The sequence below is a fragment of the Schistocerca piceifrons genome, chromosome 10, assembly GCF_021461385.2.
Source record: "Schistocerca piceifrons isolate TAMUIC-IGC-003096 chromosome 10, iqSchPice1.1, whole genome shotgun sequence".
Lineage (NCBI taxonomy): Eukaryota > Metazoa > Arthropoda > Insecta > Orthoptera > Acrididae > Schistocerca > Schistocerca piceifrons.
The window spans coordinates 30,765,407-30,791,133 of NC_060147.1; the positions used below are offsets into that span (position 1 = coordinate 30,765,407).

The 25,727-nt window shown below is 44.3% G+C and overlaps 1 protein-coding gene across 2 annotated transcripts in view; it reads right to left on the minus strand.

The window, feature by feature from the left end:
• Nucleotides 1-1,560: 1,560 nt before the first annotated feature.
• LOC124718897 (multiple epidermal growth factor-like domains protein 10) overlaps nt 1,561-25,727 on the minus strand; it is a 166,116-nt gene continuing 141,949 nt past the window's right edge. For both annotated transcript variants that reach the window (XM_047244545.1, XM_047244544.1), the window contains exon 9: nt 1,561-3,177. In XM_047244545.1, coding sequence (XP_047100501.1) covers nt 3,080-3,177 — 98 coding nt within the window. In that variant the 3' untranslated portion in view covers nt 1,561-3,079. The remainder of the gene's footprint in view (nt 3,178-25,727) is intronic.

Genomic DNA, 25,727 nt, shown 5'->3' on the forward strand with positions numbered 1-25,727 from the left:
GAGTTCCAAAAGAAATCCGTTGCAATCCGATTACTCGATAAATAGTACAATTCTCAAGGCTGTCAATTCAACTAAGTACCTGGGTGTTAATATCACGAACAACTTCAGTTGGAAAGACCACATAGATAATATTGTGGAGAAGGCGAGCCAAATGTTGCGTTTCATTGGCAGGACACTTAGAAGATGCAACAAGTCCACTAAAGAGACAGCTTACACTACACTCGTTCGTCCTCTGTTAGAATATTGCTGAGTGGTGTGGGATCCTTACCAGGTGGGAGTGACGGAGGACATCGAAAGGATGCAAAAAAGGGCAGCTCGTTTTGTATGATCACGTAATAGGGGAGAGAGAGTGGCAGATATGATACGCGAGTTGGGATGGAAGTCATTAAAGCAAAGACGTTTTTCGTCGCGGCGAGATCTATTTACGAAATTTCAGTCACCAACTTTCTCTTCCGAATGCGAAAATATTTTGTTGAGCCCAACCTACATAGGTAGGTGTGGTCATCAAAATAAAATAAGAGAAATCAGAGCTCGAACAGAAAGGTTTAGGTGTTCGTTTTTCCCACGCGCTGTTCGGGAGTGGAATGGTAGAGAGATAGTATGATTGTGGTTCGATGAACCCTCTGCCAAGCACTTATATGTGAATTGCAGATTAATCATGTAGATGTAGATCCCTTGCAGCGGTAGGGTACAAACCTGACTGCCCACACACGGCGAGAGTTTCCACAGCTTATCTCTGTGCTTGTCCAGAAAGACGGCCGAATCTCTCTCCAAATGAGAACATTTGGGCCTTCAAGGACAGGGCCCTTCAACTACACCGGACAATCTAACGCTCCAGTTTGACATAATTTGGCATGATATCCTTCAGGAGGACATCGAACAGTTCTACCAATCAGTCCCAACCGGAATAACTGCTTGCATAGGGTCTACGTTCAAGCTTCGACTGGTCTGTGTTTTTTCCTCTTTTTTTATAATTTTAAAAATTATTTTTCTTAGAGTGTACATAGCTGTTGAAGTTGAGTCAAAAGCTACCATACGTACTGACGAATAGAAGTCCTCCAAAAAGGTCGCCTTATTGCAAGAGTGTCCAAATTCAGAACGTATTTAACATGCACCATAAACATCAAAGGACTGACGTTCGTGATCAATTCTGTCACTGCCAAAAAAATCTGTGGCCATACACACATTTCACTCACAATTAGCACATCAGCAGTTTCACACCATAGGTAAACAAACGCACTTCAAGCTTCAAAGTGCAAGTTACGAGGAAGCTGCGTGATGTTTCCAACCTGGGGAAAACGTTTTTCCTCTCATCTCATTTCATAGATAAGCATCTGAAATATACATGTGATACTTCCTGTAACCATAACACAATTGCATTATTTTTCAAATCGTCTATTTGCCGAAGAAAAGTGAATCTGAGTGAAAGTCTTCAAAATGGCCAATTTGCCCTATAGATTGAGCAAAGTGATCAGGGACAGAGAAAATAGAAAAATCAGGCTCAGATGAAGATTTTGGGAAAGTGTGACGAAGAAGAGATTGTAGAACGAATAAGAAACGTAGTTGTAGAATTAAATATATTTAAATTTGAGAAAAATATTTCAATATATTAATAATTCACCACATTACGCAAAATGTTGATATACTTTCAGTTTCCTAGCTACACAGTATTACTTCTCATATATTCTAAGTCAAATTAAGTTCTAAAGTATTAATACAATTTTCACACACAAACATGTCATCATCTGCGTCATAACCAGCACATTGTTCATGGGCTCACTGCTTGTAATTAGAGCATCTAATCAAACTTTCACTGCCCTTAGAGAAACTCTCGTTTCAATACGAATATTCTGTGTCCTTGTCATCTTCACTTTAATCCCCATAACGCTCCTTCTTGCACTCACCGGATCATTTCCTTATTGCGCCTGCGATTTCTTATTATTTATTTCAGCAGGTCTGGATCTTTTAGTCCTTTCTTTCGTCACCATTGACTTCCTTTTTCCCTTGTTGATGTGCTTATCTTTCTTCAGCTTAACTTCCAACAGTTCCGTTCTGTAATGGCTCCTCGTTATCACGTGTTTTTCACTTTCTTTGGGTTTTCTTTACTTTTTGTTGTTCATTCTGTTGCTGACGTAATTTTAATTTTGACGAAGCTATGATGAGTGTTGAACTTATTGCAGAACACGTTGGCTATGTTGTTGTCTCATCTTCGACAGTCACGAATGGGAGTACGGTATTGTCATGCCTCTCGCTTCTCCTTTATGCATAACTACACTTTAATCAACAATTTTTCTTTTGCTACAGAATTCAGTGACTGCTGCATAGGTTGAGAATCCCACTATTTTTGTAGTGATTTTCCTAAATAATTTGACAGAATCTTAACATACACTGCTTATAAGAGAACAACCAGCACATTCTTCATGAGCCCAGTGCTTGTAATTAGAGCGTCTAATCAAATCTTCACCGTCCTTAGAGAAACCCATGTTTCAATAGGAATACGTACACTTATTTTATGAAATAATATTGCCTCATCATCCATTATTCAGTTGCCATGAAAAACGATATATACATTAAGAAATATGTTCAGAACAAGTGCCCAACTAGATGTCATTACGCTAAATGTTTCTGAATATGAAATTAAATTACCATCGCAGTTCATAAATACATGGTTTTGAAGGCTAAAATATAGCGTTTCACCAGAATTAAAGCACTTCACTGCTACAGTCGGTATATTTTTAAATGCACGCAAATGAATTTGTCACTTGCGTTACATCATAGATACAGAAAAAAAAAACATTTATCTGCAAACGTGTGCTCTGCTTCCGGCACGAAACTCACTGACAACACCCAGGCAGTGCTTCGCAACAGTGCTACGTGTTCGCCGCTAGTCTATAACAGTCTCCAGCATAATAATGGAAATTGCGAGACCGCGTTCGCTCGCTTCATTGCAAATCGGAGATACACACTCATAATCGGTTACTTAACGGTGACCACCACTGACTGTTGCCCTCTACGGTTGCGGCCGTCGCTAGTGTAGTGTGGTTTAGTTCGGTGTAGTGTAGTGCAGCCGTGCAGCGGTTCAGTCCTCGCTGTCGACGTTGCTCTCTTCAAGCAGCTGCACTTCGTACTGGTGCCGCCCGTCGCCTCCGAAGGCGGGATTCGTGTAGCTGTCCTCTCCTGCAACACCGGCGTAAGCGGAGTCTTTTGTTATCCACAACACAGACACACAACCAAAAAGCACGAACGAAGAGGACACTGAACGACCCGAAATCCAAGAAACCACAAAAACAATTAAAAAAACCACAACACAAAATCAGCGGTATACACGGTGACCCAATACTCTGTTAACCTTTGAAAATTCAATACATCACAGAATAATGTAGTAAGAGAGGCAAAACCCGACAGTCACGCTTGAAATGACGTGGATGTTATTGAAACCAAAAAGAAAGTGCAAAAAAATAGTTCAAATGGCTCTAAGCACTACGGGACTTAACATCTGAGGTCATCAGTCCCCTAGACTTACAACTACTTAAACCTAACCAACCTAAGGACATCACACACATCAATGCCCGAGGCAAGATTCGAACCTGCGACCGTAGCAGCCGCGTGGTTCCGGACTGAAGCGCCTAGAACCGCTCGGCCACAGCGGCCGGCTAAAGAAAGTGCACAAAATGGCCAACAAATGGCATATTGTATGATGAAAAAGTAATAATTAGCGTAACAATTGATTTCTAGCAAATGTGATGTTGTTTATAACAAATGGCCAACATGTCGCCGTCATTCATCACCACCACCTCTGGTCGAGGGACGATGTTGTGAAGAACACTGTACAGCATATCAGTGGGTATGGTGAGAAAAGTGTGAAGCTGTCTTTCAGCATCGCTAATGAAGGTTGGACAATTACATTAGAGTTGTGACTTTAGGAATCCCACAACCGGTAATCACAGTGATTGAGACCGGGGAACTGGGAGGCCATGAATGACGGAAGTGGCGGCTCAGCACGCGATCCTCACCAAACTGAGTGCGCAAGTGATCTTTCATGCGTGTAGAAATACGGGGTGGGGCGCCATCCTGCATCAATGTCGTTCTCTCCAGCAAGTGTTTATCAGCCAGGCTAGGCATGATGTGACTCCTCCTGTTTTTTTCTTTATTGTTATTTCATACCTTTACAAAGGTAGGCCAGCAACGGCATAACCACGCCGCTCTTCGGCCACAGAAAAAACATACAAGAAACAGGAAGGCATAAAAACAGATGTACACGTGGGATAGAAACAGGAGACATACAAATGAAAAAGAAACGAAGTCGTTCACGGAAGGCACTGGTCTCACAAGGAAGGTCAGCTCAGTGTACAAACGTAGACAGACGGTTGAATACGAGAACGTAGGGGCACTGAAGAAGAAAGACTGTTGCACTAACAAGGGGAGGCCGCCAATTGTGAAATTCAGATTCGATTCATACTGCGCATAAGAAGAGCTCATGGCCAGAGGTGTAATGTGGCAAAGTACCAAGATGCACTTCTCAGCCGTTGTCGAGAAAATCGACAGTTAAAAGAAACCGTTGCGGTGAAATACTCTCTACGATTAATAATTCTCTACAGCGTCGTGGCGCAGCGGTAAGCGCTCGGGTTCGTAATCCGAAGGTCGCCGGATCGAATCTCGCGCCATACAATTTTTTTTATTATTAGTTTTTTGTAATTCAAATATATATATATATATATATATATATATATATATATATATATATACTATTAATGAATTGCTTATGCATACTGGTGAAGGCGGATCGCTCTCCAATTGTACCGCCTCCATTTTTCCGTTTTTTAACAGGGTGTACCAAAGCTCTCCCGTCCGCACTGATTTTCGACGATGTTATAAGTTGCGCTAGGGACCGCATCTACCTTCTTTCGAAGTTAGCAGGCAACTACGCTGTTATGCGGCGGCCCATTCAACATCTGTCCTTCAAGTGTAACGAGCGAGTAACGGAGTTTATATTTCATACGCGCCGCAGCAAATTTGTGTTCGTGGGGTCTCTATTCTAATTCGAACGTTTGACTTACGCTACACGTATTCGTTTCGGAATACCGTTTCTACGTCTTCCGTTAACTATACGTGGTTAACATTATGAAGACAATTAATAACATTTGTGAAATACAACTTTGTTTGCGGAAAACATAATGATGTTCGAAGTCGCCAGTTTTTGCACGACAAACGGCTTTCAACAACTTATTATATGCATAATTGTTGCAACTGATTACCGGGAATTATATATATATATATATATATATATATATATATATATATATATATATGAATTACAAAAAACAAATACAAAAAAAAGGTTGCATGGCGCGAGATTCGATCCGGCGACCTTCGGATTACGAACCCGAGCGCTTACCGCTGCGCCACGACGCTGTAGAGAATTATTAATCGTAGAGAGTATTTCACCGCAACGGTTTCTTTTAACTGTCGGTTTTTTTGACAACGGCTGAGAAGTGCATCTTGGTGCTTTACCACATTACACCTCTGGCCATGAGCTTTTATTATGCGCAGTATGAATCGAATCTGAATTTCACAATTGGCGGCCTCCCCTTGTAAGATGAAGAGAACACTAACACAATGATGGCGATCTTCGGCGCACTATCAACACACTGTTATACGACAAAAAGGTGCCACAGGGAAATACAGGAGGGTCGGAAGGATGCCAGGTGGAGAGAAGAAAGGAAGGGGAGGGTAGAGGGTATGGGGGGCGGTGGAAGCCTGGGGAGGGGGGAGGAGAGGGAGGGAGGAAGTGAGAAGGGAAGGAGGGTGCCCATAGCAACAAGACACAGGAGGAGGGAGGGAGGATCAAAGTTGGTAGGAGGGGTGGATGGAGGGGAGGAGGGCATCATCTGGGAGGGGAAGTTGGCGGAAGCCACCTTGGGCAACGGTATCGAGTGTGGTAAGATGGAGAGTGGGTGGGATGCAGGTGTACAGGTGCGGCAGCAGGTGGGGGTGGGAAAGGCTGGGGATCCGCATGGGGTATGGGAGGCGGATGCGATAGGCGAGGCGGAGTGCATGGCGTTCCAGGATTTGAAGGGATTTGTAGAAGGTAGGAGGGGCGGCGATCCAGGTGGGATGGGCATAACGGAGGATGGGGCGGATGAGGGATTTATAGGTGTGGAGGATGGTGGAGGGGTCCAGACCCCATGTGCGGCCAGAAGACTCCTCCTGTCATTGTAGCTCGTTTTATACACGATTCTCGTGTGACATCACTGACGTGTTGCTGCCCAGTGCCATCTGTTGACCAGTTTTTGGGCTTCTTCTTTGTTTCAATAAACCCAGCTGCATTATTCCGTGAATTTGTGCATTTCCAAATGTTAACGAACTTTTTAGGTCACCCTGTACAACTCAAAAGCAAGAAAGCAATACACAAAGCAATAGAACAACAACGAAGCAACACAAAAAACAACACACAAACGAAAAACACACCACAAAAGCAACTCAAAAGAAGAAAACAACACACAAGTAAGCCGGCCGCGGTGGTCTAGCGGTTCTAGGCGCTCAGTCCGAAACCGCGCGACTGCTACCGTCGCAGGTTCGAATCCTGCCTCGGGCATGCATGTCTGTGATGTCCTTAGGTTAGTTAGGTTTAAGTAGTTCTAAGTTCTAGGGGACTGATGACCACAGCTGTTAAGTCCCATAGTGCTCAGAGCCATTTGAACCATTTGAACCACACAAGTAAAAAGAGCACAAACAATACATAAACAAAAAATGAAAATTATAGAAATCAGAAAATCTAAATGAACAACAAAGAAAAAAGACAGAAACACACAAAACAAAATAACTGCAAGAAACAAAAAATAAATGACAAAAACATAAAAGGACAAATAAACATCTGGAAGAAGTACACAAGGGTGTAACAACAAGAAAAATAAAACGGAGAAGAGAGGAAAGATCAATAAAGGAATAAAAATAAAGAAAACTAACAAAATGGAGGAAAATAAACAACAAATATCTTAACCCACCAACTAACCAACCAATTGAATCAGCGACCTCTCAAGATTTAAAGAATGTCACTTCACGCTAATAGAACACTGGGTGGCCAATTTGTTTTAATAAGTAGCAGTTTCGTCCGCACACAGCGTCGAAACAGTCATAAAATTTCAAGGCAACACACTTAATATCGATAATGTCATGCCAACACTTACAAATTATGTCTTGTTGGGCTCCTGTTTGCGTAGTTATAATCGCTGATGAAAAGGCCATATGGTATCGCAGATGTGTGTGGCTGTATTTCTACTAGGCGTGCTTATTAGCGACTTTTTTAACTGCGCATCGAGTTCCGACACAAAGACAGCACCCGACTGCGAGATCAGTGGTAGCACGAAGACGTAACACTAAGAAATGATACAGACGCGTGAGTTCAGTAGCATAGAAGTGTAAAGGAAAAGTTACATTCGACAGAAAAGTTGAATGCTTCTGTTATGATGCAAGCGTCGACTTTACTATGGTTTACTGCTAAAGCATTTGGCGTCATCATTAAGCAAGCACGGGGACGAACAATGAATGAATTCAGATACGCACAGCTATTTTCGTAACTGATCACTAAACCCCTTAGGGAAGTGCAATGGAAATGCTCGGGGTAAAATTAGAGGAAAATGCACAGCTAGACGAAAATAAGGAAACACGACAAACACAGCCCATTACCATGTCTAATACGGTGTAAGAAACCCGTTGGCATTCAAACCAGCTTCCAGTCGTCTCGGAATGGATAAAAACAGGAACTGTATGGTTTTCAGTGGAATCTTCTACCATTCTTCCTCCAAGAAAGTGGCAGGGGTCGGCTAACGAAGATCGAGGTAATAAATAGCGACGGCGCACAGTTCTGCCCAAAATTGGCAACAAAAGCTCAATAACGTTAAGATTTGGTGACTGTCGTGACCAGGGGAGATGCTAAAATTCATCCTCGTACTCACAATAAAAGTTCTCGACGGTGAGAGCTGTGGGAACAGAGCCCTGTCGTGTATGAGTGCTAAAAGGAATTCATTAAACTTCGGTTACATGATGAATTGATCAAATCTAAAGGCTGTAAATCCAACTAAATACCTAGGTATTGCAATTACGAACAACTTAAATTGGAAAGAACACACAGAAAATGTTGTGGGGAAGGCTAACCAAAGACTGCGTTTTATTGGCAGGACACTTAGAAAATGTAACAGATCTACTAAGGAGACTGCCTACACTACGCTTGTCCGTCGTCTTTTAGAATACTGCTGCGCGGTGTGGGATCCTTACCAGATAGGACTGACGGAGTACATCGAAAAAGGTCAAAGAAGGGCAGCACGTTTTGTATTATCGCGAAATATGGGGGAGAGTATCACAGAAAAGATACAGGATTTGGCCTGGACATCATTAAAAGAAAGGCGTTTTTCGTTGCGACGGAATCTTCTCACGAAATTCCAATCACCAACTTTCTCCTCCGAACGCCAAAATATTTTGTTGACACCGAGTTACATAGGGAGAAACGATCACCACGATGAAATAAGGGAAATCAGGGCTCGTACGGAAAGATATAGGTGTTCGTTCTTTCCGTGCGCTATACCGGATTGGAATAACAGAGAAATGTGAAGGTGGTTCGATGAATCCTCTGCCAGGCTCTTAAATGTGATTTGCAGAGTATGCATGTAGATGTAGACGTAAATGTAGAACGCTCCAACACCATTGGAAAACAAGCACTGAACAGTGGGATGGACTTGATCAGTCAAAAATGGTCATATAACCCTCTGTAGCAGTGCGACGTTGCAGAGTACCCACTGGGCCCATGGAAAACCACGATATGACTACCCAAATCATCACCGAACCGCCGCCATGATTTAGTCTTGGGACATAAACTCGACCAGAAGTTGTGAACAATGTAAATCAAGACTCATCCGAACGTATAAGATTCTTCCATTACTTCACAGTCCACGTTTTATGGATAGCTTCGGTATCACGTTTTCCTGTTATGAGCATTTGCATTACTGAAGTGTGGTTTTGTAATTCCTGCACACCCTGGAATTCCCAGCTTATGGAGTTCCCTCCGTCTTTTGATGCTCACACGATTGGCGAGTGCGACATTCAGTTCTCCAGTGACTTTCAGCCGTCGGCCTCTCGATCACTCAACACACTATTTGGTACGCGTTGTGACCTAGGGGATGATGTTTCTCCGTTTTTCCTTTATGCAGTATAAATCGAAACGATGCCTCTTGGATCGCCTTAACACTTCGGATACGTTGCCCCACCACCAGTTCCCTCACGTCAGAATTTACTTATCTCCGACGTAACGCACTCACAACCTCACAGAATACTGTTGTGAAACTTGCAGCTTACTGAGGACACTGCACAGCTGACATTCTTGGTCAGCTACAACAGCGCAATCTACAGCCTTGGCTAGCATTCAAGCAGGTGTTTCTCGCCGTGTTTCCACATGTTTTTTCAACCCTTGTATTCGAGGCAAACTGCTCGGTCATTGTTGCCAGCACCATATTCTTTCCCGTAGGGACCACGAAGATAAGATGAGATTCCAGGGCGTTTACAGAAGTACACAACTGGCCATTAAAATGACTACACCAAGAAGAAATGCAGATGATATAAGGGTATTCATTGGACAAATATATTATACTAGAACTGACATGTGATTATATTTTCACCCAATTTGGGTGCATAGATCCTGAGAAATCAGTAGCCAGAACAACCACCTCTGGCCGTAATAACAGCCTTGATACTCCTGGGCATTGAGTCAAACAGAGCTTCCATGGCGCTTACAGGTACAGCTGCCCATGCAGTTTCAACACGGTACACGATACCACAGTTCATCAAGAGTAGTGACTGGCGTATTGTGACGAGCCAGTTGCTCGGCCACCATTGACCAGACGTTTTCAATTGGTGAGAGATCTGGAGAATGTGCTGGCCAGGTCAGCAGTCGAACATTTTCTGTATCCAGAAAGGCCCGTACACGCCCTGCAACATGCGGTCGTGCATTATCCTGCTGAAATGTAGGGTTTCGCAGGGATCGAAAGAAAGGGTAGAGCCACGGGTCGTAACACATCTGAAATGTAACGTCCACTCTTCAAAGTGTCGTCAATGCGAACAAGAGGTGACCGAGACGTGCAACCAATGGCACCCCATACCATCACGCCCGGTGATACGCCAGTATGGCCATGACGAATACACGCTTCCAATGTGCGTTCACCGCCATGTCGCCAAACACGGATGCGACCATCATGATGCTGTAAACAGAACCTAGATTCATTCGAAAAAATGACATTTTGCCATTCGTGCACCCAGGTTCGTCGTTGAGTACACCATCGCAGGCGCTCCTGTCTGTGATGCAGAGTCAAGGGTAACCGCAGCCACGGTCTCCGAGCTGAAAGTCCATGCTGCTGCAAACTGTTCGTGCAGATGGTTGTTGTCTTGAAAACGTCCCCGCCCCCCCCCCCCCAATCTGTTGACTCAGGGATCGAGACGTGGCTGCACGATCCGTTACAGCCGTGCGGATAAGATGCCTGTCATCTCGACTGCTAGTGATACGAGGCCGTTTGGATCCAGCACGGCGTTCCGTATTACCCTCCTGAACCCACCGATTCCATATTCTGTTAACAGTCATTGGATCTCGACCAACGCGAGCAACAATGTCGCGATACGATAAACTGCAATCGCAGTAAGCTACAATCCGACCTTTATCAAAGTTGCAAACGTGATGGTACGTATTTCTCCTCCTTACACGAGGCATCGCAACAACGTTTTACCAGGCAACGCCGGTCAACTGCTGTTTGTGTATGAGAAATAGGTTGGAAACTTTCCTCATGTCAGCACGTTGTAGGTCTCGCTCTGAAAAGCTAATCATTTGCATATCACAGCATCTTCTTCCTGTTGGTTAAATTTTGCATCTGTAGCACGTCATCTTCGTAGTGTAGCAATTTTAATGGCCAGAAGTGTATATAGGCAGTATCTCTCTCAACAAAAATTTAAAAAAAATTGTGTATGGCCTGCGTGGCTGGAGTCCCTTAAATGAGATGGTCTGCCGCCTGGTGAAAGATTTCCAAAAGGAAAGCACATTGGCGAATTGTGTGTGTCTAAAACACGCCAGTTAGCATACAGCTGCAAAGGACAGGGGACCTACTGTTTATCGCATAAATCTAAAAACGACTCATTCCTGGCATATCTTGACATTACTGAGAGTTAAAAGCTTCGTAAAGGGAGAACAAAAAGTTTAGTTTACAGTTTGTCCGGGATTCGAACCCGTGATCTTTCGTTTTCCAGACATGAACTGTACCAGCTGGAGGGATCCCGATTCCTGTTAGAGCCCATCCCGTCTCCCTAGAAAAATACTTCTACGGTTATCACCTCGGGTTATGTTCCTTCGCGTTTCGTTCAGCCGTGAGATGTAATGTACCTCTTCGATGTGCACTATGTGATCAAGCGTACTTGTACACCTGGCTGAAAATGACTTAAAAGTTAGTGGCGCCCTCCATCGGTGTTGGCTCACATTTAGCCTTGATGACAGCTTCCACTCTCTCAGGTATACGTTCAATCAGGTGCTGGAAGGTTTCTTCGGGAATGGCAGACCATTCTTCACGGAATGCTGCACTGAGGAGAGGTATCGACGTCGGTCGGTGAGGCCTGGCACGAAGTTCCATAACATCCCAAAGGTGTTCTGTAGGATTCACGTCAGGACTCTGTGACTCTGTGCAGGCCAGTCCATTACAGAGATGTTATTATCGTGTAACCACCCCACCACAGGCCGTGCATTATGAACAGGTGCTGGATCGTGACGAAGGATGCAATCGCCATCCCCGAATTGCTCTTCAACAGTGGGAAGCAAGAAGGTGCTTAAAACATCAATGTAGGCCTGTGCTGTGATAGTGGCACGCAAAACAACGTGGAGTGCAAGCCCCCTCCATGAGAAATAAGACCTCACCATAACACCACCGTCTCCAAATTTTACTGTTGGCTCTACACACGCTGGCAGATGACGTTCACCGGACGTTCGCCATACCCACACCCTGCCATCAGATCGTCACATTGTGTGCCGTAATTCGTTACTTTACACAACATTTTTCCAATGGCAGCACAATGCACCTAATATCATAAACGTATGTTTCTGGGGGTGTCCGGATACTTTTGATCTGCCGCGCGGTCCAGGGCGTCTTCTAACAGTCCACGCGGCTGCCCCCGTCGGGGGTTAGAGTCCTCCTTCGTACATAGGTGTGTGTGTGTGTGTGTGTGTGTGTGTGTGTGTGTGTGTGTGTGTGTGTGTGTCGTCCTTAGCGTAAGTTAGTTTAAGTTAGGTTAATTAAGGCCGCGGCCGGCCGAAGTGGCCGTGCGGTTAAAGGCGCTGCAGTCTGGAAGCGCAAGACCGCTACGGTCGCAGGTTCGAATCCTGCCTCGGGCATGGATGTTTGTGATGTCCTTAGGTTAGTTAGGTTTAACTAGTTCTAAGTTCTAGGGGACTAATGACCTCAGCAGTTGAGTCCCATAGTGCTCAGAGCCATTTGAACCATTTTTAGGTTAATTAGTGTGTAAGCTTAGGGAGCGATGACCTAAGCAGTTTGGTCCCATAAGCCGTTACCACAAATTTCCAATACTTTTGATCACATAGTGTATATGACTCACTGTTATCATCAGTGATGTACAGGACAAAGCACAACATGTATGTGTCGGTTAGACCGTCAGTGAGAGAGCACTTCGATTTCCTGCTGCTAATAAGGCGAGTACACCGTTCGCTTGTTACACATTTTTGCGAGCTTCAAACAGGTACAACTTATTTTCAGTTATCTGGGTAGTTACTATTTTATTTTTGTAATTTCTTGCGTGTTTGAGTGCCTACTAGACACAACCTTTTATTTTAATAACAGTGTAGTGTACAGTATCGCCGTTGCTATCGACCCTCGTATCGTACAGGCTTTTGTTTGTTTGGTTAGAACAGCTCAGTGTCGGTTAGACCGTCAGTGAGAGAGCACTTCGATTTCCTGCTGCTAATAAGGCGAGTACACCGTTCGCTTGTAGGGTAAACATAGTCATGTGTAGGGACTGTGGTTGTTGTGAGCGGACGCAAGGAGAATTGGCCACTCTTCGGGGGCAGGTGGAGGCTTTGTCTGTTAGGCTCATCGAGCTCGAGGCGCAGGCGTCGGCTCGTAGTGGCGTTGGGGCAACTGTGGTGAGACCTATGCCTACTTCGGTGGCCTTGGAATCACATGGAACCCCTGATGTCGCTGCGTCTTCCGGCAGTGAGCATCTTACCGGTCAGCCATCACTCCAGGGTGAATGGCGGACAGTGGTGGGCTCGCGCGTGCCTGGCCGAAAGGCGAAGGTGGGATCTGGCCGCGTGGCAGCTGCCTTACCCCTTTCCAACAGGTGCGGGGTGCTTCCTAGTGGTGATGACATCGTTTCCGAGCCACCACAGGATGCCTCGCCTGTTGGGCCAGTGGCCGATTCTCCGGCAAGGTCCCGACAGTCACAGAGGGCGGGCCTATTAGTTATAGGGAGCTCCAACGTTAGGCGGGTTATGGAGCCCCTCAGGAAAATAGCGGGTAGGTCGGGGAAGAATGCCAGTGTGCACTCGGTGTGCTTGCCGGGGGGTCTCGTCCGTAATGTGGAGGAGGCCCTTCCGGCAGCTATTGAACGCACTGGGTGTGACCGGCTGCAGATAGTAGCACATGTCGGAACGAATGACGCCTGCCGCTTGGGTTCTGAGGCCATCCTTGGTTCCTTCCGGCGGCTAGCTGATTTGGTGAAGACAACCAGCATCGCACGCGGAGTGCAAGCTGAGCTTAATATCTGCAGCATAGTGCCCAGAGTCGATCGCGGTCCTCTGGTTTGGAGCCGTGTGGAGGGTCTAAACCAGAGGCTCAGACGACTCTGCGACTATAATGGTTGCAAATTCATCGACCTCCGTTATTGGGTGGAGAACTGTAGGGCCCCCCTAGACAGGTCAGGCGTGCACTACACACCGGAAGCAGCTACTAGGGTAGCAGAGTACGTGTGGCGTGCACACGGGGGTTTTTTAGGTTAGAGGGACCCCCCCTTGGGCGAAACGATAAAATACCTGACGGCTTACCAGAGAGGACATTATCATCGTTGATAAAGAACGTCCGTCCTCAGAGACCAAAAACAGGAAAAGTCAACGTAATATTGGTAAACTGCAGGAGTATCCAGGGCAAGGTTCCTGAATTAGTATCTCTTATTGAAGGAAATAGTGCGCATATAGTATTAGGAACGGAAAGTTGGTTAAAACCGGAAGTGAACAGTAACGAAATCCTAGACACAGAATGGAATATATACCGCAAGGATAGGATAAACGCCAATGGTGGAGGAGTATTTATAGCAGTAAAGAATTCAATAATATCCAGTGAAGTTATTAGCGAATGCGAATGTGAAATAATCTGGGTTAAGTTAAGTATCAAAGGTGGGTCAGATATGATAGTCGGATGCTTCTATAGACCACCTGCATCAGCAACCGTAGTAGTTGAGCGCCTCAGAGAGAACCTGCAGAACGTCGTGAAGAAGTTTCGTGATCATACTATTGTAATAGGGGGAGACTTCAATCTACCAGGTATAGAATGGGATAGTCACACAATCAGAACTGGAGCCAGGGACAGAGACTCTTGTGACATTATCCTGATTGCCTTGTCCGAGAATTACTTCGAGCAGATAGTTAGAGAACCAACTCGTGAAGCTAACGTTTTAGACCTCATAGCAACAAATAGACCGGAACTTTTCGACTCCGTGAATGTAGAAGAGGGTATCAGTGATCATAAGTCAGTGGTTGCATCAATGACTACAAGTGTAATAAGAAATGCCAAGAAAGGAAGGAAAATATATTTGCTTAACAAGAGTGATAGGGCACAAATCGCAGAATATCTGAGTGACCACCATCAAACGTTCATTTCTGAGGAAGAGGATGTGGAACAAAAATGGAAAAAATTCAGAAACATCGTCCAGTACGCCTTAGATAAGTTCGTACCGACTAAGGTCCAAAGCGAGGGGAAAGATCCACCGTGGTATAACAATCATGTACGAAAGGTACTACGGAAACAAAGAAAGCTTCATCATAGGTTTAAGAGTAGTCGAATCATAGCTGATAAGGAAAAGCTGAACGAAGCGAAAAAGAGCGTAAAGAGAGCAATGAGAGAAGCATTCAACGAATTCGAACATAAAACATTGGCAAACAATCTAAACAAGAACCCTAAAAAGTTTTGGTCATATGTAAAATCGGTAAGCGGATCTAAATCCCCTATTCAGTCACTCGTTGACCACGATGGCACCGAAACAGAGGACGACCGAAGAAAGGCAGAAATACTGAATTCAGTGTTCCGAAACTGTTTCACTGCGGAAAATCGTAACACGGTCCCTGACTTCAGCCGTCGCACGGACGCCAAAATGGAAAATATTGAAATAAACGATATCGGAATTGAAAAACAACTGCTATCACTTAGTAGCGGAAAAGCATCCGGACCAGACGAGATACCCTTAAGATTCTACAGTGATTATGCTAAAGAACTTGCCCCCTTTCTATCAGCAATTTATCGTAGATCGCTGGAAGAACGTAAAGTACCTAGCGACTGGAAGAAAGCGCAGGTCGTTCCCATTTTCAAGAAGGGTCATAAATCAGATGCGAATAATTATAGGCCTATTTCGCTTACGTCAATCTGTTGTAGAATAATGGAACATGTTTTGTGTTCTCGTATTATGACGTTCTTAGATAATACAAATCTCCTTCATCATAACCAACATGGATTCCGCAAACAGAGATCATGTGAAACTCAGCTCGCCCTATTTGCCCAAGAAATTCACAGTGCCGTAGACACTGGCGAGCAGATTGATGCCGTATTCCTGGACTTCAGGAAGGCATTTGATACGGTTCCGCACTTACGTTTAGTGAAAAAAAATACGAGCTTACGGAATATCGGACCAGGTTTGTGATTGGATTCAGGATTTCCTAGAAGAAAGAACACAACATGTCATTCTTAACGGTTCAAAATCTGCAGATGTAGAGGTAATTTCGGGAGTACCGCAGGGAAGCGTGATAGGACCTTTATTGTTTACAATATACATAAATGACTTAGTTGACAACATCGGTAGCTCCGTGAGGCTATTTGCAGATGACACGGTTGTCTACAAGAAAGTAGCAACATCAGAAGACTCGTACGTACTCCAGGAGGACCTGCAGAGGATTAATGCATGGTGCGACAGCTGGCAGCTTTCCCTAAACGTAGATAAATGTAATATAATGCGCATACATAGGGGCAAAAATCCATTCCAGTACGATTATGCCATAGGTGGTAAATCATTGGAAGCGGTAACGACCGTAAAATACTTAGGAGTTACTATCCGGAGCGATCTGAAGTGGAATGATCACATAAAACAAATAGTGGGAAAAGCAGGCGCCAGGTTGAGATTCATAGGAAGAATTCTAAGAAAATGTGACTCATCGACGAAAGAAGTAGCTTACAAAACGCTTGTTCGTCCGATTCTTGAGTATTGCTCATCAGTATGGGACCCTTACCAGGTTGGATTAATAGAAGAGATAGACATGATCCAGCGAAAAGCAGCGCGATTCGTCATGGGGACATTTAGTCAGCGCGAGAGCGTTACGGAGATGCTGAACAAGCTCCAGTGGCGGACACTTCAAGAAAGGCGTTACACAATACGGAGAGGTTTATTATCGAAATTACGAGAGAGCACATTCCGGGAAGAGATGGGCAACATATTACTACCGCCCACATATATCTCGCGTAATGATCACAACGAAAAGATCCGAGAAATTAGAGCAAATACGGAGACTTACAAGCAGTCGTTCTTCCCACGCACAATTCGTGAATGGAACAGGGAAGGGGGGATCAGATAGTGGTACAATAAGTACCCTCCGCCACACACCGTAAGGTGGCTCGCGGAGTATAGACGTAGATGTAGACGTAGACGTAGATGTATGTGTACTGGGAGGACAATGTGACGAACCTGTAACCTTCATCGCATTAATGCTACTAACTGAGCAAAAGTAAGCCGACCGTTGTGGCCGAGCGGTTCTAGGCGCTTCAGTCTGGAACCGCGCGACAGCTACGGTCGCAGGTTCGAATCCTGCCTCGGGCATGGATGTGTGTGTTGTCCTTAGGTTAGTCAGGTTTAATTAGTTCTAAGTTCTAGGCGACTGATGACCTCAGAAGTTAAGTCGCATAGTGCTCAGAACCATTTGAGAAAAAGTAATTATTGATAACTTACGTAATCAATATTAGTCTTACAGAATTGTGGTTATAGTAATGATCTTTTAAAAATAATTTAGTTTCGTGACTGAAACGGAATCGAATTGTTTAGTTTTTACCCCTCAGAAAATGTCATTTTACCCCACAGGGGGTAATTACCCCAGTTTGGCAACCACTGGTCTAAACGTACTTGACAATGGCGGTAAATGCCGAAACAGTCTTTCATAAATAAAGATTTCTTATTATAAGCAGTCATTCTGGAGCATCTGTTCTAGTAATAAGATAGTGGGAGGAAAGGTTGTGGGGTGGGGGTGGTTGTAGGAGGGCGAGGGACGGAGGTAAGTAAGATACTAGCTAATACCTGATTGCACTTAGGGTAACGGTCTCAGAAGGGTTGGGAACCACTGCGATAGAATGCGTCTGAGAAGCGAGTCAGACGTATTCTTCGACGTCAGCTTCCAGCCAGTAGTTGTCATGTACTGACACAGTGTGGTTTTCAGGCATGGCAAGAAATTCCTGAAAATGACATTCCCAGTCCGTGTCGCTTCCTGCTGCAAAGAATGCAGGAGTTTATGCGTGCCCATTGAGGGGGGGTGGGAGTCTAAGCTATAGGGGGGGGGGGGTAGGGTCAGAGTCGGCTGAGCTGTGGAGGGTAATATGTCATACTGACTTCGGTGATGGACGTCAGTTCCGAATGCAATGAAAGATTATCGTGTAATTCCCGGGTAAAGTGACGAAAATCTGCAGGAACTTTGATCTACATCTACGTAGATACTCCGCAAGCCACCGTACGATGTGTGGCGGAGGATACCATGTACCACTACTAGTCATTCCCTCCCCTGTTCCACTTGCCAAATAGAGCGAGCGAAAAACGACTATCTACATGCCTCGGAATGAGCCCAATTTCTCGTATCTTATCTTCTCGCTCCTTAAGCGCAATGTACACTACCGGCAATTAAAATTGCTACACCAAGAAGAAATACAGATGATAAACGGGTATTCATTCGACAAATATATTATACTAGAACTGACTCGTGATTACATTTTCACGCAATTTAGGTGTATAGATCGTGAGAAATCAGTACCCAGAACAACCACCTCTGGCCGTAATAACGGCCTTGATACGCCTGGGCATTGAGTCAAACAGCTTGGATGGCGTGTACAGGTACAGCTGCCCGTGCAGTTTATCAAGAGTAGTGACTGGAGTATTGTGACGAGCCAGTTGATCGGCCACCATTGACCACACGTTTTCAATTGGAGAGATATCTGGAGAATGTGCTGGCCAGGTCAGCAGTCGAACATTTTCTGTACCCAGGCCCGTACAGGACCTGCAACATGCGGTCGTGCATTATCCTGCTGAAAGGTAGGGTTTCGCAGGGATCGAATGAAGGGTAGAGCCACGGGTCGTAACACATCTGAAATGTAACGCCCACTGTTCAAAGTGGCGTCAATGCGAATAAGAGGTGACCGAGACGTGTAACCAATGGCACCCCATACCACCACGCCGGGTGATACGCCAGTATGGCGTTGACGAATACACGCTTCCAATGTGCGTTCACCGCGATGTCGCCAAACACGTATGCGACCATCATGATACTGTAAAGAGAACCTGGATCAATCCGAAAAAATGACGTTTTGCCATTTGTGCACCCAGGTTCGTCATCGAGTACACCATCGCAGGCGCTGCTGTCTGTGATGCAGCGTCAAGGGTAACCGCAGCCACGGTCTCCGAGCTGATAGTCCACGCTGCTGCAAACGTCGTCGAACTGTTCGTGCAGATGGTTGTTGTCTTGCAAACGTCCCCACCTGTTGACTCAGGGATCGAGACGTGGCTGCACGATCCGTTACAGCCGTGCGGATAAGATGCCTGTCATCTCGACTGCTAGTGATACGAGGCCGTTGGGATCCAGCACGGCGTTCCGTATTACCCTCCTGAACCTACCGATTCCATATTGTGCTAACAGTCATTGGATCTCGACCAACGCAAGCAGCAATGTCGCGATACGATAAACCGTAATCGCAATATACTACAATCCGACCTTTATCAAAATCGGAAAGGTGATGGTACGCATTTCTCCTCCTTACACGAGGCATCACAACAAAGTTTACCAGGCAACGCCGGTCATCTGCTGTTTGTGTATGAGAAATCGGTTGGGAACTTTCCTCATGTGAGCACGTTGTGGGTGTCGCCAGCGGTGCCAGCCTTGTGTGAATGCCCTGAAAAGCTAATCATTTGCATATCACAGCACCTTCTTCCTGTCGGTTAAAGTTCGCGTCTGTAGCACGTCATCTTCGTGGTGTAGCAATTTTAATGGCCCGTATATGTTGACGGCAGTAGCATGATTGGGCAGTCACCTTCAAATGCCGGTTCTCTAAATTTTGTCATAGTGTTCTTCGAAAAGAACGTAGCCTTCTTCCAGGGATTCCCATATGAGTTCGCGAATCATCTCCGTAAGAGCTACGTGTTGCTGCAAACTACTGATAACAAATCCAGCAGCCTGCCCCTGAATTGGTTCAATGTCTTCCTTCAGTCCGACCTGGTACGGATCCCAAACACTGGAGCAGTACTCAAGAATAGGTTGCACCAGCGTCCTATATCCAGTCTCCTTTACAGGTGAACAAGTATTTTCTGAAATTCTCCTAATTAATCGAAGTTGACTATGCGCCTTGCCTACCACAGCTATCACACGCTCATTCCATTTCGCATCTCTTTGCAACGTTAAGCCCAGATAGTTAAGGGGACATTGTATGTGCTATGCTGCCAATGTTAAATTATCGAATTTTGTGACACATTATCTTGGAAACTTTTTAAGATACCAACTTACAATTTTCCATAATTACTGAATGGTTCAAATGGTTCAAATAGCTCTGAGCACTATGAGACTTAACATCTCAGGTCATCAGTCCCCTAGAACTTAGAACTACTTAAACCTAACTAACCTAAGGACATCACACACATCCATGCCCGAGGCAGGATTCGAACCTGCGACCGTAGCGGTCACGCGGTTCCAGACTGAAGCGCCTAGAACCGCTAGACCACACCGGCCGGCATTACTAAATGGACCTATCTATATACACCGAACTAGAATTATTACTAAAATTGTATTGTGCGGCATGTTATCTTTTTTTTTTTTTTCAAACACTCAATTTTTGACAGAATTTTGTAAATAAATGAACATAGAAAACAACTTAGGATATTATAATTATTCTAGTTCCATATGTGTCGAATCTCACACTTCGCATGCTGTCAAAATTTCATGTCTCTACCATTAGTACGTTTTTAGAAAACGGGTCATTTATTGCAAACAATGTAGTTCATAGATGTTGAGGTTTAAAACATTTTTTATTACAAATTCTTACACAGACTTACATTTCTGCGTCTGTTATGCACTAGAATTGCCCTGGCGCATAGTCCGTATCTTCTTCAGTGCCGTAACAGCCCAGTGCTTTTCTTTCTTGCTTCTTTTGTCATTTGCTGAGCAGCTAATTCAGCATCACGTACACGAAGCTCATCCAGTTCCCGCAGTCCTTTAGCTATGTTCTGTCCAAATCCTACCCCTAACTTTTCCAGAACATTAAGTCTTTCATAGTTTCCACCATTAAAAGTTATTACAGCATCAGAGTCTGCTAACTTTAGAGTCGTAAGGCCAACAAATATATTTTTAGGCACACGGCGCCACACAACGTTATTGAAGGACTCAGTCACATTCTGGGTCTTTCCATGTAAACACTTCTGCAGCAGCTCAGGATTTGCCAAATCTCTGTAATCAGTTTTCACTGCCTACATTACTGCCAAAGGAAGAGAATGTTGATGTGTAAATTCATGCGGGGTGCCAGAAAATTCAGCTTGCCTATATTTACACCATGTATTTGGTGGAGGTGGACACAAAGCATGACATGACTTTTCATCGGTTGATACTCGGATGAAAGAAAATTCTCTACACAGTTCTTTTAATCTTCTCTAAATTTTCGTTTTCTTGAAGTTACTTTTACGGTTAGTCATTTTATTTGCGTATAAAAACCAACAGACGTTAGCTTATTACAAAAATAGCCGATAATCACAAGAGTTTCTTCGAAACCTAACATCAGGAACAAAGGACTAATTTGTTTATTCGTAATGCCAGCTTCTGAGACGTAGCAGTAGGCACAAAACAAAGCAATTCACAGCCTTCTAGACTGTGTAGTTCCCAAGATATGGCTGCTCAACTGTGTCAGTATATGCGTAGCCGCGAAATTTGACAGTCACACGTCAACATTGAAAATATTATTTGAAGGGCTCACAATTGTCTGATTTTAATGAATTATATACGAAAATATTCAGGAAAGTCCAAAGTACATTATGAAGTAAAAAACAGAAAATGTCAAATTTCAACGAATTTCACGTACAGTGTCCCCTTAAACGACTTGACTGTGTCAAGCACGACCCTAGTAATATTGTATCCGAACAAAAATGGTTCAAATGGCTCTGAGCACTATGGGACTTAACATCTATGGTCATCAGTCCCCTAGAACTTAGAACTACTTAAACCTAACTAACCTAAGGACATCATACAACACCCAGTCATCACGAGGCAGAGAAAATCCCTGACCCCGCCGGGAATCGAACCCAGGAACCCGGGCGCGGGAAGCTAGAACGCTACCGCACGACCACGAGCTGCGGACGTATCCGAACATTACAGGTTTGTTCTTCCTTCTCATCGGCATTAACTTACATTATTACACATTTAGAGCTAGCTCCCATTCATGACACCAACTAGATGTTTTGTGTAAGCCGTCTTGTATCTTCCTACAGCCATTCAACTCACTGTACACCACAGCATCATCCGCAGACAAACACAAATTGCTGCCCACCCTGCCCACCAAATCATTTATGTATACAGGGTGGTCCATTGATCTTGACCTGGCTAAATATCTCACTAAATAAGCGTCAAACGAAAAAACTACAAAGAACGAAGCTTGTCTAGCTTGAAAGAGAAACCAGATGGCGCTATGGTTGGCCCGTTAGATGGCGCTGCCATAGGTCAAAAGGATATCAGCTGCGTTTTTTTAAATAGGAACCCCCATTTTTATTACATATTCGCGTAGTACGTAAAGAAATATGAATGTTTTAGTTGGACCACTTTTTTCGCTTCGTGATAGATGGCGCTGTAATAGTCACAAACGTATAAGTACTTGGTATCACGTAACATTCCGCCAGTGCGGACGGTATTTGCTACGTGATACATTACCCGTTCTAAAATGGACCGTTCACCGATTGCGGAAAGGTCGATATCGTGTTGATGTATGGCTATTGTGATCAAAATGCCCAACGGGCGTGTGCTATTATGCTGTTCGGTATCCTGGACGACATTATCCAAGTGTCCGGACCGTTCTCAGGATAGTTACGTTATTTAAGTAAACAGGAAGTGTTCAGCCACATGTGAAACGTCAACCACGACCTGCAATAAATGATGATACCCAAGTAGGTGTTTTAGCAGCTGTCGCGGCTAATCCGCACATCAGTAGCAGACAAATTGCGCGAGAATCGGGAACCTCAAAAACGTCGGTGTTGCAATGCTACATCAACATCGATTGCATCCGTACCATATCTCTATGCACCAGGAATTGCATGGCGACGACTTTGAACGTTGTGTACAATTCTGCAACTGGGCACAAGAGAAATTACGGGACTATGACAGATTTTTTGCACGCGTTCTATTTTGCGACGAAGCGTCATTCACCAACAGTGGTAACGTAAACCGGCATAATATGCACTACTGGGCAACGGATAATCCACGATGGCTGCGACAAGTGGAACATCAGCGACCTTGGCGGGTTAATGTACGGTGCGGCATTATGGGAGGAAGGATAATTGGCCCCCATTTTATCGATGGCAATCTAAATGGTGGAATGTATGCCGATTTCCTACGTAATGTTCTACCGATGTTGCTACAAGATGTTTCACTGCATGACAGAATGGCGATGTACTTCCAACATGATGGATGTCCGGCACATAGCTCGCGTGCGATTGAAGCTGTATTGAATAGCGTATTTCATGACAGGTGGATTGGTCATCGAAGCACCATACCGTGGCCCGCACGTTCACCGGATCTGACGTCCCCGGATTTCTTTCTGTGGGGAAAGTTGAAGGATATTTGCTATCGTGATCCACCCACAACGTCTGACAACATGCGTCAGCGCATTGTCACTGCATGTGCGAACGTTACGGAAGGCGAACTACTCGCTGTTGAGAGGAATGTCGTTACACGTATTACCAAATGCATTGAGGTTGACGGACATCATTTTGAGCATTTATTGCATTAATGTGGTATTTACGGGTAATCACGCTGTAACTGCATGCGATCTCAGAAATGATAAGTTCACAAAGGTACAAGTATCACGCTGGAACAACCGAAATAAAATGTTGAAACGTACCTCCGTTCTGTATTTTAATTTAAAAAACCCACCTGTTACCAACTGTTCGTCTAAAATTGTGAGCCATATGTTTGTGACTATTACAGAACTATCTATCACAAAGCGAAAAAAGTGGCCCAACTGAAACATTCATATTTCTTTACGTACTAGACGAATATGCAATGAAAATGGGGGTTCCTATTTAAAAAAACGCAGTTGATATCCGTTTGACCTATGGCAGCGCCATCTAGCGGGCCAACCATAGCGCCATCTGGTTTCCCCCTTCAAGCTAGACAAGTTTCGTTTGACGCTTATTTCGCGAGATATTTGGCCCGGTCACGATGAATGGACCACCCTGTATACAGTACAACAGCGGTGTAAGACACTTCCCTGGGGCACTCCTGACGATGCCCTTGTCTCTTACGAACATTGACCGTCGGGGACAACATACCGGCTTCTGTTACTAAAGAAAATGCTCGTATCTTCGTTAACAGCCTGCGACGGGTCACCGTGTTAAATGCCTTGCGCAAATCTAGAAATATCGAATCAGCCTATTCTCTTTGATTGGTTGGGCGGAGGCACACCTGGGCCTGCTCGTCCCCAAGACCTCAATCCCCTAGACTTTTTGTTCTGGGGACGCTACGCCAATCAACGATGCACGGACCCTATAGGGTCGCGTCTTCAGTGCTTGCCAGAAGGAAAGAGAGGGGCGCAACGTCATGGACGGACGCCACGCTCAACACCTCCTGTAAACACGTGTTTATCGCAGAGTGTATGCATTCACGTACCCATGTTTATTGGACTTATTTTTCTTGTTTCGATGAGCTACCACCTCTTAAAGTGTTAGACACCTTTTTTGAACACAATCTGGGAAGCAAAATGGGTGAAGATGATAGGTACGTGCAAGGCATAGGAACGAGAATAAGGCCAAGCCAAGCTGTTTTCCAAGAATGCAGAAATCCTGCCTAGTTTTGAGTACATTAAAGTGAGTCTGAAATCCGCGAAGAAACTCACGAAAGGGACTAAAGCCGCCCCAAAGCATCAAAAAGTACGTGAGAAGAACATGGATATTCTCGTCATCAGTTCTTTTTGAGCCACAATTCATTTCTCGACGATATGATTTTATACGTGGTGTCAGTATTCAGGGATATGACATGGACGATTATTCGATACAAACAGGTTTTTCAGACGTGGACTATAAAATGCATAGCTTAAGATCTGTAAGCACTTGACCATCTTCGCTACTGTGAAAAATATCTCTTCTACTGAACAAATTCCCCTAGCTTTTAAACAATGCACTTTGACGTCCACGTTTACTAGACTTCTTTTTCCTCATTGTAGTCCATAATACCTCCTCCGAGAAATGTGGATAGCAAAGACATTGCAGTAGGAGAGATTTGTTACAAAACATCCACTATGAGATGCTCACAGGTCTTAAGGTATGGGTCTTAGAGCTCATGTTTACCCGAATTTCCTGTTTTCAATGACCGTTCCAGTCCTACTCCTCAATATTGACCATTACTGTTGTAAAACTCGGTATATTACATTGTAAAAATTTTTATTCTTGTAGGTTGATATTAACAAGAGACAGGATATTACTGTCATTATTCACTGACTGAAAAAAACCCCAACAACAAAAAATAATTTCATAATTTTTAACATTTTTATGCAGCGACAGCAGCTGATATTGTTTATATAAGAATATACAGTCTACAGTTGCAGGTTTACTTTATCATTTACCTATGTTTCAACGTTAGTAATAACGTCTTCTCCAGAACCTGCTAAAAGTTAATATTATAATGTGCTAGTAGATTACATTAGATATGGTCATCCTAGGACAACCATATCTAACATAATTTACTAGCGCATTATAATATTAACTTTTAGCAGGTTCTGAAGACGTTATTGCTAACGTTGAAACATAGGTAAACGATAAAGTTAACCTGCAACTGTAGGCTGTATATTCTTATATAAAAAATAATTAATGTTTTGTAATGAAATTTCGGGAATACATTAGTCTAGGTAACATACGAGGTTTGGAACTTAAATAGTGGGAACTACACAAAAGGGTTCCGTGTTTGCACCTGTTACTGTCCTTCAAAGTAGTCACCAGCG